Source organism: Chiloscyllium plagiosum, unplaced genomic scaffold (assembly GCF_037043375.1).
Source record: "Chiloscyllium plagiosum isolate Xiang-an unplaced genomic scaffold, Cpla_swu_hap1 HiC_scaffold_6, whole genome shotgun sequence".
In the NCBI taxonomy this organism is placed as follows: domain Eukaryota; kingdom Metazoa; phylum Chordata; class Chondrichthyes; order Orectolobiformes; family Hemiscylliidae; genus Chiloscyllium; species Chiloscyllium plagiosum.
This window is the reverse complement of record NW_028270144.1, coordinates 95,056,982-95,074,207: the sequence shown is the minus strand read 5'-3', so window position 1 is coordinate 95,074,207 and position 17,226 is coordinate 95,056,982. Positions and strand designations below refer to the sequence as shown.

At 43.2% G+C, this 17,226-nt stretch overlaps 1 protein-coding gene across 6 annotated transcripts in view; it reads left to right on the top strand.

Annotated features, from left to right (window-relative positions):
• Positions 1 to 3,573: 3,573 nt before the first annotated feature.
• LOC122550794 (NEDD4-binding protein 2-like 2) overlaps positions 3,574 to 17,226 on the top strand; it is a 43,138-nt gene continuing 29,485 nt past the window's right edge. For 2 of the 6 annotated variants that reach the window (XM_087988231.1, XM_043692059.2), the window contains exons 1-3: positions 3,574 to 3,654; positions 6,449 to 7,458; positions 16,259 to 16,383. In XM_087988231.1, the coding sequence (XP_087844357.1) occupies positions 6,449 to 7,458; positions 16,259 to 16,383 (1,135 nt within the window). In that variant the 5' untranslated portion in view covers positions 3,574 to 3,654. Of the gene's footprint in view, positions 3,655 to 3,724; positions 3,827 to 3,882; positions 4,032 to 4,090; positions 4,153 to 5,546; positions 5,685 to 6,448; positions 7,459 to 16,258; positions 16,384 to 17,226 lie in introns of those variants that run through there. The other 4 variants (XM_087988233.1, XM_043692062.2, XM_087988234.1 and 1 more) reach the window with 4 other exon arrangements.

Genomic DNA, 17,226 nt, shown 5'->3' with positions numbered 1-17,226 from the left:
AAAGGGCTGTTTCCATGCTGTACATCTCTATGACTCTGATCAACTCCACGGCGATGAATGAACTGAACTGGAAATGTATTTTTTTTTATTTCAAAAATATACTTTATTCATAAAATATTTTGATGATTTGTACAGTTAGTCATGCCATACATACGTAAACATTGTGGGTGGCACATGGTTAGCACTGCTGCCTCACAGCGCCAGAGACCCGGGTTCAATACCCGCCTCAGGCGACTGACTGTGTGGAGTTTGCACATTCTCCCCGTGTCTGCGTGGGTTTCCTCCGGGTGCTCCGGTTTCCTCCCACAGTCCAAAGATGTGCAGGTCAGGTGAATTGGCCATGCTAAATTGCCCGTAGTGTTAAGTAAGGGGTAAATGTAGGGGTATGGGTGGGTTGCGCTTCGGCGGGTCGGTGTGGACTTGTTGGGCCGAAGGGCCTGTTTCCACACTGTAAGTAATCTAATCTAATCTAATCTAATCTAATCTAATTTCTTTGCATACAGAGATCAGAATTTATCATTTGTATATACAGGTCTTGTATGTTTATCAATCATATATCCATATATTTAGCTGAGGCGTCAGCAGAGCCCAAATGACTGCCCCCGGTTCTTCTTAGGCAGGCAGATATTACACGGTGGTATTTCTCCACTGCGCCTTGGCGGCAGCTGCCCCAAGCTTCAGCGCATCCCTAAACACGTAGTCCTGGACCTTGGAATGTGCCAGTCTGCAACACTCAGTCGGGGTCAACTCCTTCAGCTGGAAGATCAACAGGTTTCGGACCACCCAGAGAGCGTCTTTCACCGAGTTGATGATCCTCAAGGCACAGTTGATGTTCGTCTTGGTGTGCGTCCCGGGGAACAGACCGTAGAGCACGGAGTCTCGCGTCACGGCGCTGCTCGGGATGAACCTCGACAAACACCAATGCAATCCTCTCCAGACTTCCTCTGCGTAGGCACATTCCAGAAGGAGGTGTGTGACAGTCTCGTCCCCCCGCCGCAGCCGCTTCGAGGGCAGCGTGTGGTGCGGGAGAGAGTCCGGGTGTGCTTAAAGGATCTCACAGGAAGAGCCCTTCTCACCACCAGCCAAGCCATGTCTTGGTGCTGGTTGGAAAGTTCTGGCGATGAGGCATTCTGCCAAATGACTTTGACAGTCTGCTCAGGGAAGGACTTCTCCACGAAGGACAGGTGATACGGAACGGTCCAACTACTCGGAGCATTCAGCGGCCAAGCAGCGAGGCCAGGCCCATCCTTCGCAACACCGGGGACAGGTAGAACCTCAGTACATAGTGACACTTAGTGTTTGTGTACCAGGGATCCACACATCTTGATGCAGCCACACACAAAGGTGGCCATCAGGGTGAGGGTGGCATTGGGTGTGTTTTTTCCCCTGTTGCCCAGATCTTTATACATCGAGTCCCTTCGGACCCGGTCCATCTTTGACCTCCATATAAATTGGAAGATGGCCTGGGTGACTGCAGCGGCACAGGTTCTGGGAATAGGCCAGACCTGTGCCACATATGACAGTGCCTCACACCTGACGACACACCTCCCCTGATGGAGAGCGACCGTAGCTTCCATCTGCCTAGGTTCTGCCTCACTTTGCTGATACGCTCCTCCCAAGACTTGGTGCACGCCCCAGCCCCCCCGATCCAAATACCCAGCACCTTCAGATGGTCAGTCTTGACGGTGAAGGGGATCGAGGATTGGTCGGCCCAGTACCTGAAGAGCATGGCCTCGCTCTTGCCTTGGTTTACCTTGGCCCTGAGGCCCGTTCGAACTGGTCACATATGCAAATGAGTCTATGCACGGACAGCGGATCCGAGCAGAAAACGGCGACGTCATCCATGTACAGGGAGACCTTAATCTGCAGGCCCCCACTGCCAGGAATAGTCACCCCTCTCGGCTCACATCCTTCCTGGTAGACTCGGCAAATGGCTCTATGCAACACACAAAGAAGGCAGGAGGGAGAGGGCAGCCCTGCCTGACTCCAGATCTGACTGGGAAGTTATCTGATTCCCACCCATTGATGGAGACTGCACTGACAATGTTGGCGTAGAGCAGTCTGATCCAATTGCAGATTCCCTCCCCAAAGCCCATTTTGGAGAGAACATCTCTCATATACGTGTGTGATATCTTGTCAAAGGCTTTCTCCTGGTCCAGGCTGATGAGGCAGGTGTCCAACCCTCTGTCCTGCACGTAGGCGATCGTATCCCTGAGGAGTGCGAAACTCTCAGCGATCTTCCTGCCCGGTACAGCACAGGTTTGGTCAGGGTGAATCACTGACCCCAGAGCAGACCTGACCCGGTTGGCGATAACCTTTGCCAAGATTTTGTAATCCGCATTCAATAGTGAGATTGGTGTCCAATTTCTGAGTTCTTCCCTCTCCCCCTTCCGTTTGTAGATGAGGGTGATGATGCCTTTCCTCATGGATTCACTCATGGTACCTGCCAGAAGCATACTGACATACACCTCCAGCAGGCCCTGGCCAATCAAGTCCCACCGAGCAGAATAGAGCTCGACCGGTAAGCCGTCGCTTCCGAGAGTTTTATCCTTTTCGAAGGACTCGAGGGCCTTGGTCAGCTCGTCTAGAGATAGCGGCTGCTCCAGCCTCCCCCGTGTTCTGTCGTCTAAGACCTCCGTGAAAGAGGACAGGAACGACTGGGAGGCCACGCTGTCGGTTGGCTTCGCGTAATACAGACTGGCATGGAAGGATTTGCTGATCCTCATGACATCAGCCTGAGATGACGTTATTGAGCCATCTTCTTCCTTCAGACTGCTGAGCACGGAGCTCTCTTTGTGCACCTTCTGGAAGAAGAAACGTGAGCACGTCTCGTCCTGCTCCACGGAGCAGACCCTGGACTGGAAGATTATCTTGGAGGCCTCCGAAGCAAAGAGGCAAAGGGCTTGCTGGCCCTTCATCTCCTTGAGGTCCTCCATGACATCGACCCCTATCGTCTGCAGCAGGAGCAGGTTCTGCATACTTTCCTGCAGTTGGGACAGTTTTCCCTGCATCTCTCTCGCCTCCTGAACACCTGTTGAGGATGAAGAACCTCTTGATGTTCCCTTTTACTGTTTCCCACCAGTCTGCTGGGGATTCAAAGAGGGGCTTCACGGTTCTCCAACCTGCGTAGTCCCTCTTGAGCTCCTCAATGTTTCCCGGGGTCAAAAGTTTTGTGTTCAGCTTCCACATTCCCTTACCAGCCCGCTGCTCGTCCTGTAGATGACAGTCAGCCAGCAGGAGGCTGCTGAACTGGAAATGTGTTGCTTCAGGCACTGGTTAAGGCTAGGAGATGATTTCCTCTGAAGGCATCCATGAACCAGATGAGGTTTTATGACTGTGTGATAGTTGTCACAGTCACCATTAATGAGCGTGGCTTTCAAATTCAGATTTATGAATAAGTTGAATTTAAATTTCACCAGTTACTTTAATGGGATTTGAATCCATGCTCCCAGAGCATTGTTTTGTGTGTCTGAATTAGTGAATTCATCACGTGTCACCGTCTCCTCCAATGTGCACATTGACTCCGCTTTGTAGTTTTGTAACCCGCGGACTACAACTCCCAGAATGCCGTGCGGCTGCTAACGTCACTGGCCTAGACTTGGTCACTTGCTGAAACGGTATGAGTCGGCTCCAAGATATGATGTAAAGAAAAAGGTAGTTTGATTTGTGATTTTGAAGAAAGGAGCGTCAGTGTTCTTGTTCATTCGTTTCCACAATTTAACTGGTTGCGGGCAGCTTGTGAAAGAAGATTTAAAGCTTAGGCCTAGTTACGGTCTTGGCTCCACCGGCTCTGCCCTTTGTCCCTCAGCCATAGTTGGTCTTGAAGGTGAAGGCTGTCATATGGCGCCGACATTCTGCTTATTTTTTCCCCCCACTGTTTAGAAAATCTAGTTGGCCGAAAGGATCGAATTGAGAGGGGGTGGAGTGGAGAGTGAAGTTTGTGTTTCCGGATCGCTCTATCTGTTCCGGGCAGGACCTGTTGGCCATGGTTGCAGCTTGTGCATGCCCTTCGTGTTTGCCGGCCATGAACTGTAATGCACGCACCTGCTAATTTTATTGAACTATTTCTTGACTGACTGTCTCTCCTTTGTTTATAAATAAATCCAGGCCTGTGGTTTCAGCAACTTGCTGACCGAAGAGCTGCATTCATAAGTACTATAGAACCCTGAGTAGTTGTATTTATTCAAAACTCATCAGCTTTGAGAGTACAGTTATTCATAGATTGTTTTAAATGTATATGTGGTATCTGAGCTTGCGCTTTTTACCAGGGACGTCAAAATTAGTCTTTCTGTTACAGTTGTTTTCCTATTTTAGCATACTGCTTATGCTAGTGTTGACACTTGTTCAGTGAGGTAAACGCTTTGGATTCTGAGTTGCATCTCATGACTATCTACCATCCGCGAACTGTATTTCAGCCAACTCGTTCCTGTTGCAATGCGGGAATCACCGCTGTAAATTTGTGCACATCAAAGACTGAAATACAAACGTCATAACTAACATTTTTAAAAATTATTTGTTAATAGAATGCTAAATATCTAAACCGCAAAAGATAAACTCCTGTGTTTGTTTCAAACAGGTATTTCAAACTTTTTATTCACTCGTGGGACTTGCATGTCGCTGGCTTGCCAGCATTTGTGCCCGGCCCTAGTTGCCCTTGAAAATGTAGTGGTGAGCTGCCGTCTTGAACAGCTGTAGTCTATGTGCTGTAGGTAGATGCACAATGCCCTTGTGAAAGGAGTTCCAGGACTTTTACCCAGCAACAGTGAAGGAAAATAGATGATTTGGAAGGGAAATTGCAGATGGAAGTAGTTGTGGGCTTGGAAGATGCCATCTGAGGAGCTTTCTTGTAGATAATACACACTGCTGCTATTGAGCGTTGATGGTAGAGGGATTTGGTGCTTGTGGATGTGCTGCCAATCAAGTGGGCTGCTTTGTCTTTGGTATCATGCTTCTTGGGGGGGTTGTTGGAGCTGCACCCATTCAGACAAGTGGGGAGTATTCCATCACCCTCCTGACCTGTGCTTTGTAGATGGGAGCTGAAAATGTGTTGCTGGAAAAGTGCAGCAGGTCAGGCAGCATCCAAGGAGCAGGAGAATCGACGTTCGGGCATGAGCCCTTCTTCAGGAAAGAAGGGCTTCCTTCCTGAAGAAGGGCTCATGCCCAAAACATCGATTCTCCTGCTCCTTAGATGCTGTCTGACCTGCGCTTTTCCAGCAACACATTTTCAGCTCTGATCTCCAGCATCTGCAGTCCTCACTTTCTCCTTTGTAGATGGGAGTCAGGTGAGTTATTTGCAGCAGTATTTCTAGCCTCTGACCTGCTATTGTAGCCAGCAAATTTATATGGCAAGTCCAGTGAGGTTTCTCATCAACTGTAATTCCTAAGATATTGATAGTGGGGGATTTGGTGATGGCAACACTACTGAATGTAAAGGGGCGATGGTTAGATTGCCTGTTATTGGAGATATTCATTGCCTGGCATTTGTGTTAAATGAATGTTACTTGCTTTCAGAGTGGTAGGCAGGGACTGTTTTGATTGGTGTCTTGATCAAAAAGACAGCGTCCAAAAATGTAGTACTCAGCTGAGATTTTTGTGCTCCTGTGCTAGAGTGGAAGTCTCTTGCCTCAGCAGAGAATGTTAACAACTGTGCTGTGGATGCTTGTTTGGGAGCCAAGCAATTTCGGGTAACCTCGAAGTTTTGTATGATTTATGATGTTTTATACCACAAGGAAATATTGATGTTTTAAAAATCATTGTGTTAACACTTGGAACTAATCAATTCTGCCTATACCTGTTCCAACTGTCATTGCATCTTTTGTGCAAATAACTGCCTTCCTCAAACATTTCTGATTAGTACTTCTATCCTTTGTATTAAAGAACTACAGTTTCAGAATAATAAAATACTGGGTTAACCATTTGGTTTCTTGATATTCACGTTTCATAGAATAGAAACATATTTTTGAAAAATGCAGTGCTGTTACTTCTGCAGGAGATGAGGGTGTAGTTGTAGATAAAAGGAATGGAAAAATGACAATTTTGAGTCACAACAACTTGTCTCAAAACAACAATGTTGTTTTTCTTTTGATTTGAAAACTGAAAAAAGTCAAGTATTATGAAATCATAAAGTAAAAAGTGCATGTATTTTTCCTCGTGCATTTGAACAAATGAGCACTGGACCAAATTGACATTGCCTAATTTCAAGTTGAAAACATGAAATCTTTCAGTGTGCATACATTTCATTCAAAGACTTACTTTGTGCAAACAAAATATCTCTATTTTAAACAAACTTGAATAAGTTCAGTAAGCAAGAAAATGTGCTAGTTGTGTTCCAATTTATAGCTACATTTTAAAAAAAACTAATTAAATGTTTGGTCACATACTTCTAAAAATTTTTATGTGACCAGAGTAAAAAGTTTCTATACTTAATGAATGCTCATCTTATTTACAGATGTCTAATGCAGAAACTAGTGCTGGGTCTTCAGAACTTGAAGGAGAAATGAGTGGTCCCCGTTCAAAAAGACGAAAAACAGAGAGTGTTGCTGAAGAAGGTGAATGTGATTCCACTGAATTGCCTGAAAAAGAAAAAACAAATGGTGCTGAAAAGCAAAATGAATCTGAACTCTGTGCCCCACACACCAATTCAAGTTCTCAGCATGAAAACATTGCAATTGAGTCATCAGTTTTGAAATTCAAAGAGGACAGCGGGCACCCTGATAAAAATGATATTACTGTGCCTGAAAACAATGCTGAACTTGAAAATGAGTTAAGCCTATTTTATAAGGAATTGGAGAAAATTGAAAATGAAACTGAATGTGTGGATGATTTAGTAAGTTCAGAAAAATGTCAAGGAAACACAACTGTGGATAAACGTGATGGAAAAAAGACTGGCAAGACATGCAAAAAGACTACAAATGGGAAACATAAAGCTCAAGATGTATGTGACCCTCGTATTGGTAGACCACAAATTCCAACCACTGAACACTTAGGTAATGCAGATTGGAATAAAATTTTGTCTCCTGCAAGGCCTCAATGGAATCAGCCACAGGCTTTTATTGGTCCGCAAGAACCACCTCTGCCAAGGTTTGGTATTCCACTCGATTGTCAAAGATACAGTGGCCCATCACAGGAGCTGATGCCTTTTCCTAATAACAAGCCACCTTTAAGTAACAGCTACAGCAGTGTCTGCAACAATACTGTGCCATTGCAAGCTGGAAATGAGTGTTGTAGCATTTGGGCATTCCCCAACGGCGACAACAGAATGCAACCTGGGCAAAACTACTTTCATGATTATTGTCCACGTGAAAATGTGGAGCATCAATCCAATATGCTGGGGCTTGGTATATATCATTTGTGTCAGCAGCATCAGAAAACAGAACCGCAATTAAAACCAGGAATTGAAGATAAAGTTCTCATATTTATGCGTGGTCCACCAGGCTGTGGAAAATCTACTCTTTCACGGTAAGCTTAATTTGAATTGTTTGCAATTCACAAGTTAAGCTTAGAAATGCGTAATTTTTGGATGAAAACCTGTGTCCTTCCCAAGAAGAGTTTGAGTCACTCGTTTCTGTTTGAATAGTTATGGGTTTCGCTTCATTGCGTGAAGAAAAAGGGGATCTCTTTCCTTTTGGCCAAAACTCTTTAGATCTCATTCTTCTCTTACTCCTCTCTCCCGCAGTCAGCAGTGTTTTCCTTTGGTTTCCTATTTATAGTTATAGGTGCAGTTTGATCTGTTATCCTTTCTCACACTCGTTCTTATGTACCATTGTATGTTCCATTGTCTTGGCTGTCAATCTGAACAAATGTATCTAATTTTAAGTACACTGGAAACACTTGGTCCTTTGATCTTTCTCTTCTGTCCTCAGCATCTTCCTTTCTGATCTAAGAAGGGGATTTTGGGTCATTCCAAACTGTCTTTTTGTTTAGCTAGCTACTTGTCTTCCTTTTACTCTCCCACCACCATTCCTCGTCAAGTTTATTTAGATGACAGGCAAAAAAAGTTCTGTTTTTCTTTTGCATCAGCTCAATTGTCAGTCATTACAACTGCCTATCTAATAGTTGCACTTTCTGGTCTTCAGCATGTATTCAAATTAAAAAAAGGCAATGAGTTTCAAAGAGTGATTTCTCAGCTTCATATATGCTATTTATTCCTAATGCCTGTATCCACCTGTCAGAATTACTTGAATTTATCCTTTGAGTTTCAATATCGCTTTCAGCAGGCTTTTTTTTTCAGATTTCTGAACTTTGCCTATATGATTCTCCTACCCACTCGTAATGCTTAGAAACGTCAACCAGCAGGGTCCCAGGTTCGATTCCAGCCTCGGAGAACTGTCTGTGTGGAGTTTGCACGTTCTCCCCATGTCTTCGTGGGTTTCCTCCCACAGTCCAAAGATGTGCAGGTCAGGTGAATTGGCCATGCTAAACACCTAGTGTTAGGTACATTGATCAGGGGGAAAAGAGTCTGGATGGATTACTCTTCGGAGGGTCAGTGTGGGCTTGTTGGGCTGAAGGGCCTGTTTCCACACTGTAGGGAATCTAATCTAATCGAATCAGTCCAACTTGTCTGTGCCAATCAGATACCCCGACTTGACCTAGGTAGACAAACAGGAGGCTGGAAGAACACAGCAAGCCAGCTGCATCAGGAGGTGGAGAAGTCAACATTTTAAGCGTAAACTCTTTTCCAGGACTAGATCTAGTCCTGAAGAAGGTTTAATATCTGAAATATTGACTTCTCCACCTCCTGATGCAGCCTGGTTTGCTGTGTTCTTCCAGACGACTCCTTATTTACTTTGGATTCCAGCATCTACAGTATTTTTTGTTTCTAACCAATCTGAGCTAGTCGCATTTGCCAACATTTGGCCCATATCCCTCTTAAACTCTTCCTATTCATAGACTCAACCCCAAGTAGCCTTTTAACAGTTGTAATTGTGGCCGCTTTCGCTACTTCCTCTGGCAGCTTGTTCCATATATGTACCAGTCTCTGCTGAAAAAGTTACCTCTCAGGTCCTTTTTTTAAATCTTTCTCCTCTCCCGTTGAACTATGCCTTCTAGTTTTGGATTCCCCCATGCTAATACAAAGACCTTGGCTATTCACCCTATCCACCCCTTCAAGGATAAACTTCTAAAAGGTCACCCATCTGTCTCCGATGCTCCAGGGAAAATAGTCTCAGCCCATTCAGCCTCTTGCCTATAACTCAAACCCAGCAACATCCTTGCAAATATTTTCTGCACCTTCTCAAGTTTAATAACATCCTATAGAAGGACAATCTGAATTGAATGTAGAATTCTAAAACTGGCCTCACCAATGTCCTGTACAGCTGCAATATTACATCCCAACTTCTGCACTCAATGTTCTGACCAATGAAGACAAACGTGCCAAATGATATCTTCACCACCCTGTCTACCTATGACTCTACTTTGAAAGAAGTATGCCTCCATATCCTGTTCCTCAACTTTTGGTAGGTAGTGTACAAATTTAAACATTTCCCTGCTGGACTTAGGTTTTTAACTACTGTCTTCCTCATTGGAACCTGCTTTGATATCTGAAGTTTTTTTTAAACTGCATCACTGTAAACTAATATTCCCTATTTCTTTCCTCTAATTTTGCCTTGGCAACTTTAGTCCCAGTTTTCTACCTGCACTTGCTTTCTCTTTTCCCTTTTCTTCAGGCTCATGTCTTTTGAGTTCCCTTTCTGACTCTTTTAATTTTAAAACTTTATTTCTCTGTTTTGAGCTGCTTTATCACTTTCTCATGTTCAAGCTGCATTTGAATTCTTGATAACTCAAATGACTAGGCACTTGATGTATCTAATCTTGCCTGTATTAGTCCACTTCTAATTGATTTACTAATTCCAGCAGTCTGACTTTTGCTAATTCCTCAAAATCCATTACGGTTACTGTCACCACTGCAGAAAATCTTTGTTTTGTACTTTTACTGCTTGCACCAACTCCATATTCCCGTTTGCCTAATCCCTAATCATTGGATCTCAGACAGCCCGTTAAACATCTCTTACAAGTTAACTGGGGAAAGTGTTCTAAAATCATGCCCTGCTCTTCCACAAGCCATTCCAAATTGTATAAAGCCTGACTTAGACCACTAAGATAACCAGTATGCCTGACTGACTGCTATTTCATTCAAAGGTAATTCACACCAAGTTTTGTCATTAATAGAAAAATAGTAGTGTTTATTGTAGCATACAGCTAAGTAACAAAAGACTGTAGATTAGAAATCCCATACAATTTAAAACAAATCACTTCTAAATTCCTAAATATACACACTCATTGACTGTAAAGACAGATAGAAGATGGGTGGTTTGAAACAGATACTGTTGTTGGAGGAGGAGTATACACTGGGTAAATAAAATTCTGCAGATTAAAAGTCACGATTTCAAGATTGATTTAAATTGTCTTATGCAGTTTTTTGCTGATGACTCACTTATCTGTAAAGCGATGCTGTCTTTTATTTTGACATAGAGAATTTTGTCGTGTTCTGTGTTTTTTAATTATGGAATGGTATGAGTGAAATCTTTTGATCCCACAACAATCCTTGGTTTGCTGTATGTTTTGAAAGCAAGTAGCCTGACGCTCCTTGTAAGCACTGTTCACACAGCTGTTTGTTTGAGCAATGGTTAAAGTGTGGTTGTAGATGAGCTGGAGCCCGGGGTGTGTACAGATACAGTTTTGGTTGGTACAAGTAGCTGATCTGTGGACTAGCTGTCGATGAGAAAGACTTTCTGCCTGCCAACACCATGTGGTTGGTACTCCGGTAACTGAACAGCTTGGGGGTGTAAACAAGATACAGGGAAGCTTTCAGGTCTCTACCAGATTCAGAACTCTGCAAATAAGAGAGAGTAAAAACCAGTTTGAGCTGGAAGAAAACCAGTTTATCTTCTCTTCATCATCAATTGCTGTAACTTTTATCAATGAATCTACCAGCTTTGCCTCTTTACAGAAGACCATGGAAGCATCTGGACAAGGTCAACTGCAAAAGAGTGTTATAACCAGCACAAGAATCATGAGAACCATCTCGTAACCCTGTGAACAGGAAGCATTGAACTGTCTTCCCAGTCTTTACATCCATCTATAACAGCAATTTTTTTTTTTGTTTATGTGTGTGTGCACACAGCTAGTTTTATAAAGGTACATTTATATGGGGTTTAGAGTTTTAATTAGTATAGTTATGTATCAGTGGTTCGTAGTTTTGTCTGTAGCTTGACTGGTAATAAGTAGTCATTCTTCAGAATAGAAACCTAATCTGTGCTTTCTGGCAATCTGGATTTACAATTCACATAAGTTGGGGGAATCTTTGCATACTAGTTAAAAATCTTTAATTTTTGTGATGACTCCTGGAATGGTGGGCCTTGATTTTCAATGCATTATCTCAGTGAGATGTGACAGATAATTGATCTGGGCCTTAGGTCCTGTCTTAGAGTTCCTTATTTTAAGCTTTCTTGGTTTTTCTGAACCCACCTTGCTGGCCACCTTATCCCCAGAAATGCAATCCAAAATGTTGAAGAGGGGAGGAGGAGGATGCAAAATTGATAAATTCTTGCAATCCTAGACAGTAGGGGGCAGCACTGATGCTATCTTCAAGGTACCAGAGAAAGAGTTGTAGGGAAGGACCAGAGTAGAATTGGAACAAGAAATGTTTCACATAACTCTCAGAAACAGTTCATAAGATAATAAGAACTAGAAACAGGAATAGGCTGTCCAACCCCTTGAGCTTGCTTTGCCATTCAATAGGCTCATGAATGAGCTAACATTTCTCACATTTACTTTCCTCCCTTTCCCCATAACCCTCTATTTCCCCCACTAGATCAAGAATTTATCTCTCCCAGCCTGAAATATGCATGAGGACTCTGCATCAGGAATTCCTGATGAAGAGCTGATGCTCAAAGCTTGATTCTCTTGCTCCTAGCTGCTGCCTGACTATGCTTTTCCAGCATAGACTCTTCGAATCTGATCTCCAGTGCTCACTTTCTCCCCTTTTGAGAGAAGAACTTCCTCACAGTTTTAAATTGGTGTCCCTTAATTCTGAGACTATGTCCTCTGGTTCTAGCCTGTCTTATGAGGGATCACATTCTCTTAGCATTTACCTTGTCAAGCCCCTTAAAATCCTCTGTTCCGAGGCATAACTGGGGGTTAAGCGGGTACTTATGGCTATACCTTTGTGAAAGTGAGAGAAGTTAATTGTGAAGTTGTTTAAAGTGAGAATCCCCATCTTTATGGAGATTGTCCATGTAAAGGGATTGCCTGTCCATGGTGAATAGAAGGAGAAAGTGAGGTCTGCAGATGCTGGAGATCAGAGATGGAAATTGTTGCTGGAAAAGCGCGGCAGGTCAGGCAGCATCTAGGGAACAGGAGAATCGACATTTCTGAAGAAGGGCTAATGCCCGAAACGTCGATTCTCCTGTTTCCTAGATGCTGCCTGACCTGCTGCGCTTTTCCAGCAACACATTTCCATGGTGAATAGAAGGCAACTGCTGCCAGCAAACTGGGAATGCCAGCAAAGCATCAGAAGAATCGCAGATGTAAGTGGGAAGGGACTGGATAAGGGGAGAGAAAGGTAGATGGGATACAGTCAGGGGATGGAAAGGGAACAGGCAGATGGTGACGGGATCCCCGTGTGGCCGTTCCCCTCAGTAACAAGTATACCGTTTTGGATTCTGTTGTGGGGGTGGGGAGGGTGTAGACTTACTGGGGTGAGGGGTTAGCTGGGGGGGTTTGGGTGGAATTTGCTAATGCTCTTGGAAGATTTTAAACTAATTCAGCAGGGGGATGGGGATCTGAATTATAGTTCCAGTGTACAGGAGGTTGTGAGTAGTATAGTCATAAATAAGGTTTCAATGTCACAAGAGTATACCGGCAGGCAGGAAGGTAGTTTGAAGTGTGCCTACTTCAAAGCCAGGAGCATCCGGAATAAGGTAGGTGAACTTGCAGCATGGGTTGGTACCTGGGACTTTGTTGTGGCCATTTCAGAGACATGGATAGAGCAGGGACAGGAATGGTTGTTGCAGGTTCTGAGGTTTAGCTGTTTCAGTAAGAACAAGGAAGGTGGTAAAAGAGAGAGAGGTGTGGCATTGTGAGTCAAGGATAGTATTACGGTGGCAGAAAAGAAGTTTGATGAGGATTCGTCTGCTGACGTAGTATGGGTTGAGGTTAGAAACAGGAAAGGAGAGGTCGCCCTGTTGGGAGTTTTCTACAGGCCTCCGAAAAGTTCCAGAGACGTAGCGGAAAGGATTGCAAAGGTGATTCTGGATAGGAGTGAAAGTAACAGGGTAGTTACTTTTGGAAATATTGACTGGAAATACTATGATTCAAGTACTTTAGATTGATCAGTTTTTGTTCAGTGTGTACTAAAGGGTTACCTGACACTGTATGTAGATAAGCCAACAAGCGGCAAGGCCACTTTGAATTTGGTACTGGATAATGAAACCAAGCCAGGTGTTCGATTTGGAGGTTGGTGAGCACTTTGGTGATAGTGACCACAATTCAGTTACGTTTACTTTAGTGATGGAAAGGGATAGATACATACCGTAGGGCATGAGGTATAGCTGGGGGAAAGGCCATTATTATGCATTTGGGCAAGATTTATGATGGAAAGGATGGGGAAGGAAACTGCAGCGGAGGGGCACAATTGAAATGTGGAGTTTGTTTAAGGAACAGATACTGTGTGTCCTTGATAAGTATGTACCTGTTCCAGGGAGTAAGTGATTGTGCGAGGGAACCGTGGTTTACTAAAGAAGTTGAATCTCTTGTCAAGAGGAAGAAGATAAGACGTGAAGGTTCAGTCTTTCGTGAGGCATGTGAGATTTACAAGTTAGCAGGATTGACCTAAAGAGAGATCTTGAAGAGCCAGGAGGGGACATGAGAAGTCTTTGGCAGGTAGGATCAAGGAAAGCCCTAAAGCTTTCTGTAGGTATGTCAGGAATAAAAGAATGAAGACAGCAAAATTAGGGCCAGTCAAGGACAGTAGTGGGAAGTTATGCGTGGAGTCAGAGGAAAGATGCTAAATGAATATTTTTTGTCGGTATTCACACTGGAAAAAGACAATGTTGTCGAGGAGAATACGGCGATACAGGCTATTAGACTAGACGAATTGAGGTTCATAAAAAGGCGATGTTAGCAATGCTAGAAAATGTGAAAATAGATAAGTCCCCGAGCTGGATGGGATTTATCCTAGTGTTCTCTGGGAAGCTTGGGAGGAGATTACAGAGCCTTTGGCTTTGATCTTTATGTTGTTATTGTCTACAGGAATAAATTCAGAAGATTGGAGGATAGCAAATGTTGTCCCCTTGTTGTTCAAGAAGGGGAATAGAGACAACCCAGGTAATTATAGACCAGTGAGCCTTATTTTGGTTGTAGGTAAAGTGTTTGAAAGGATTTTGAGAGAGAGATTTATCATCTAAAAAGGAATAATTTGATTAGAGATAGTCAACACGGTTTTGTGAAGGGTAGGTCATGCCTCACAAACCTTACTGAGTTCTTTGAAAAGGTGACCAAACAGGTGGATGAGGGTAAAGCGGTTGATTTCGTGTATATAGATTTCAGTAAAGCATTTGATCAGGTTCCCCATGGTGGGCTATTGCAGAAAATATGGAAGCATGGTGATGTCGTGGCTTGGATCAGAAATTGGCTAGCTGAAAGAAGACAGTGTGTGGTGGTTGATGGGAAATGTTCATCCTAGAGTTCAGTTACTAGTGGTGTACCATAAAGATCTGTTTTGGGGCCACTGCTGTTTGTCGTTTTATAAATTACCTGGATGAGGGCGTAGAAGGATGGGTTAGTAAATTTGCTGATGACATTCAAGTCTGTGGAGTCGTGGATAGTTCTGAAGGCTGTTGCAGGTTATAGAAGGATGTACATGAGCTACAGCTGGGCTAAGAGGTGGCAAATGGAGTTTAATGCAGAAAAGTGTGAGGCGATTCACTTCGGAATGAGTAACAGGAGTACAGAGTACTGGGCTACTGGTAAGATTCTTGGTAGTGTGGATGAGCAAAGAGATCTTGGTGTCCATGTGCATAGATCCCTGAAAGTTGCCACCCAGGTTGATAGGGTTGTTAAGAAGGCATACAGTGTATTAGCTTTAATTGGTAGATGGATTGAGTTTCAAAGTCATGAGGTCATGTTGCAGCTGTCCAGAACTCGTGGCTGCACTTGGAGTATTGCGTGCAGTTCTGGTCGTTGCATTATAGGAAGGAGAATTCAGAGGAGATTTATCAGGATGTTGTCTGGTATGGAGGTAAGGTCGAATGAGGAAAGCCTGAGGGACTTGAGGCTATTTTAATTAGAGAGAAGAAGGTTGAGAGGTGACTTAATAGAGACATACAAGATAATCAGAGGATTAGATAAGGTGGACAGGGACAGCCTTTTTCCTCGGATGGAGATGGCTAGCACAAGGGGACATAGCTTTAAATTGAGGGGTGATAGGTATAGGACAGGTGGGAGAGGTAGATTCTTTACTCAGAGTATTTCCTACCTGCAACAGTAGTAGACTTGCCAACTTTAAGGGCATTTAAATGCTCATAGGATAAACATATGGATGGTAATGTAATAGTGTAGGTTAGGTGGGCTTCAGATTGGTTTCACAGGTTGGTGCCACATAGAGGGCCAAAGGGCCTATACTGTGCTGTAATGTTCTATGTTCTAGTACAGGCCCGGTGGCCCCTCGATGTTGCGCTGACCTGTGAAATCAATCTGAAGCCCGTCTAACCTACATTATTCCCATTTCATCCATATATCTATCCAATGGCCATTTAATAAATATGTTCTATGTTTTAACAGGCTGAACGAGTGGGTATTTGTGGATTTTGGGAAGGAATTCGTAACAGGCTCTGAGGTTGGGGGACTAATATTCGTTGAAAATGTCATTGTAATTCCTAGTAATGAACACTGATGTTTGATATTGAGAAAGGCAGCAAATGAAATGGATGACATTTCTACTTTGTAACAAATATGTGCTGTAGTTTTAAAATGCTTAAAGGGGAAAACATTTCTGCAAGACATGACTTTTAAAAATTCGGTACACTGAGATAATGTTGAGAATTGCATCCCATACTCTGAAATATATTACCCCATAATTTTCATTATTACATTTTGGTGTAATGTCAGTTAATTTCATCATGTGTTCTCATATCATTGATCATTTGCTGTAGATAAACTTTTTTAGAAAAAGTCTTCTGGGTACAGATTATTGACTTTAATGTGCTGTATGTTTTACTTAGCTACTTATGTAATCAACCTTGAGTATTTCTATTTACAGGTTGCTTTTAGCTCAAAGTCCGAATGGTGTGGCATTAAGCACAGATGATTATTTCTGTCAGAATGGGGTTTACTGTTTTGACCCCAGTTACCTTGGAGAAGCTCATGAGTGGAATCAGAACAGAGGTATGAGTTACCTGTTTATCACTGTCTGAATATCTGTTTGAATTTTGGTTTTTTTTGTTATGTTTGAACAGAAAACCCCAGATCAAGATGTGTCAAAGCTAAAATGAACTGTAAACAACTCACAGCGTTAGGTTCCCTTCTTGTGATTCTTGCATGCTTGATGCAACGGCAATACACCAACTTCTGTGAACAGCCACAATTTATTTAAGCAAGTACTAGCTTCTGGGGGGGATCACTTAACACTCTTCCCAAACAAGGGAACCGTCCTCCCTTTATACAGGGTTTTACATCACAGTCCGTCATACATGTAAGACACCACCCCCTGCCACTCCCTCATAGTATCACATGCTGCCCAAAAACGATGTAAAGTGATTAGGTTAGGTAATTCCTTAAAATAGTGTGTGGTTAGGTTATTCCTTAAACTGCAGCATTTACAGAGTATTATTAGATTGTCACATCCTGCATGCAAGACATTAAAAACACACTCCCTGGGGCATCCAATTCCTTACATGTCAGCAGAACAAATTAACTCTTTAACATGTTGACAGTTGGTCAGGCAGCATCCATAGAGAGAAAGCAGGCTACTATATCGAGTCTAGATGAGTCAATGGAACTGTTCTGCTATTAATGGAACTACGGAACACTCCCCAGGGCCCTACCATTAACTGTTTAATTCCTGCCCTGGCTTGTCTTGCCAAAATGCAACATCTCATATTTATCTAAATTAAACTTCATCTACCATTCCTCAGCCCACTGGCTCCATTGATCCCTTTGTAATCTTTGATAACCTTCTTCATTGTCCACCATACCACCTATGTTGCTATTATCTACAAACTTACTAAC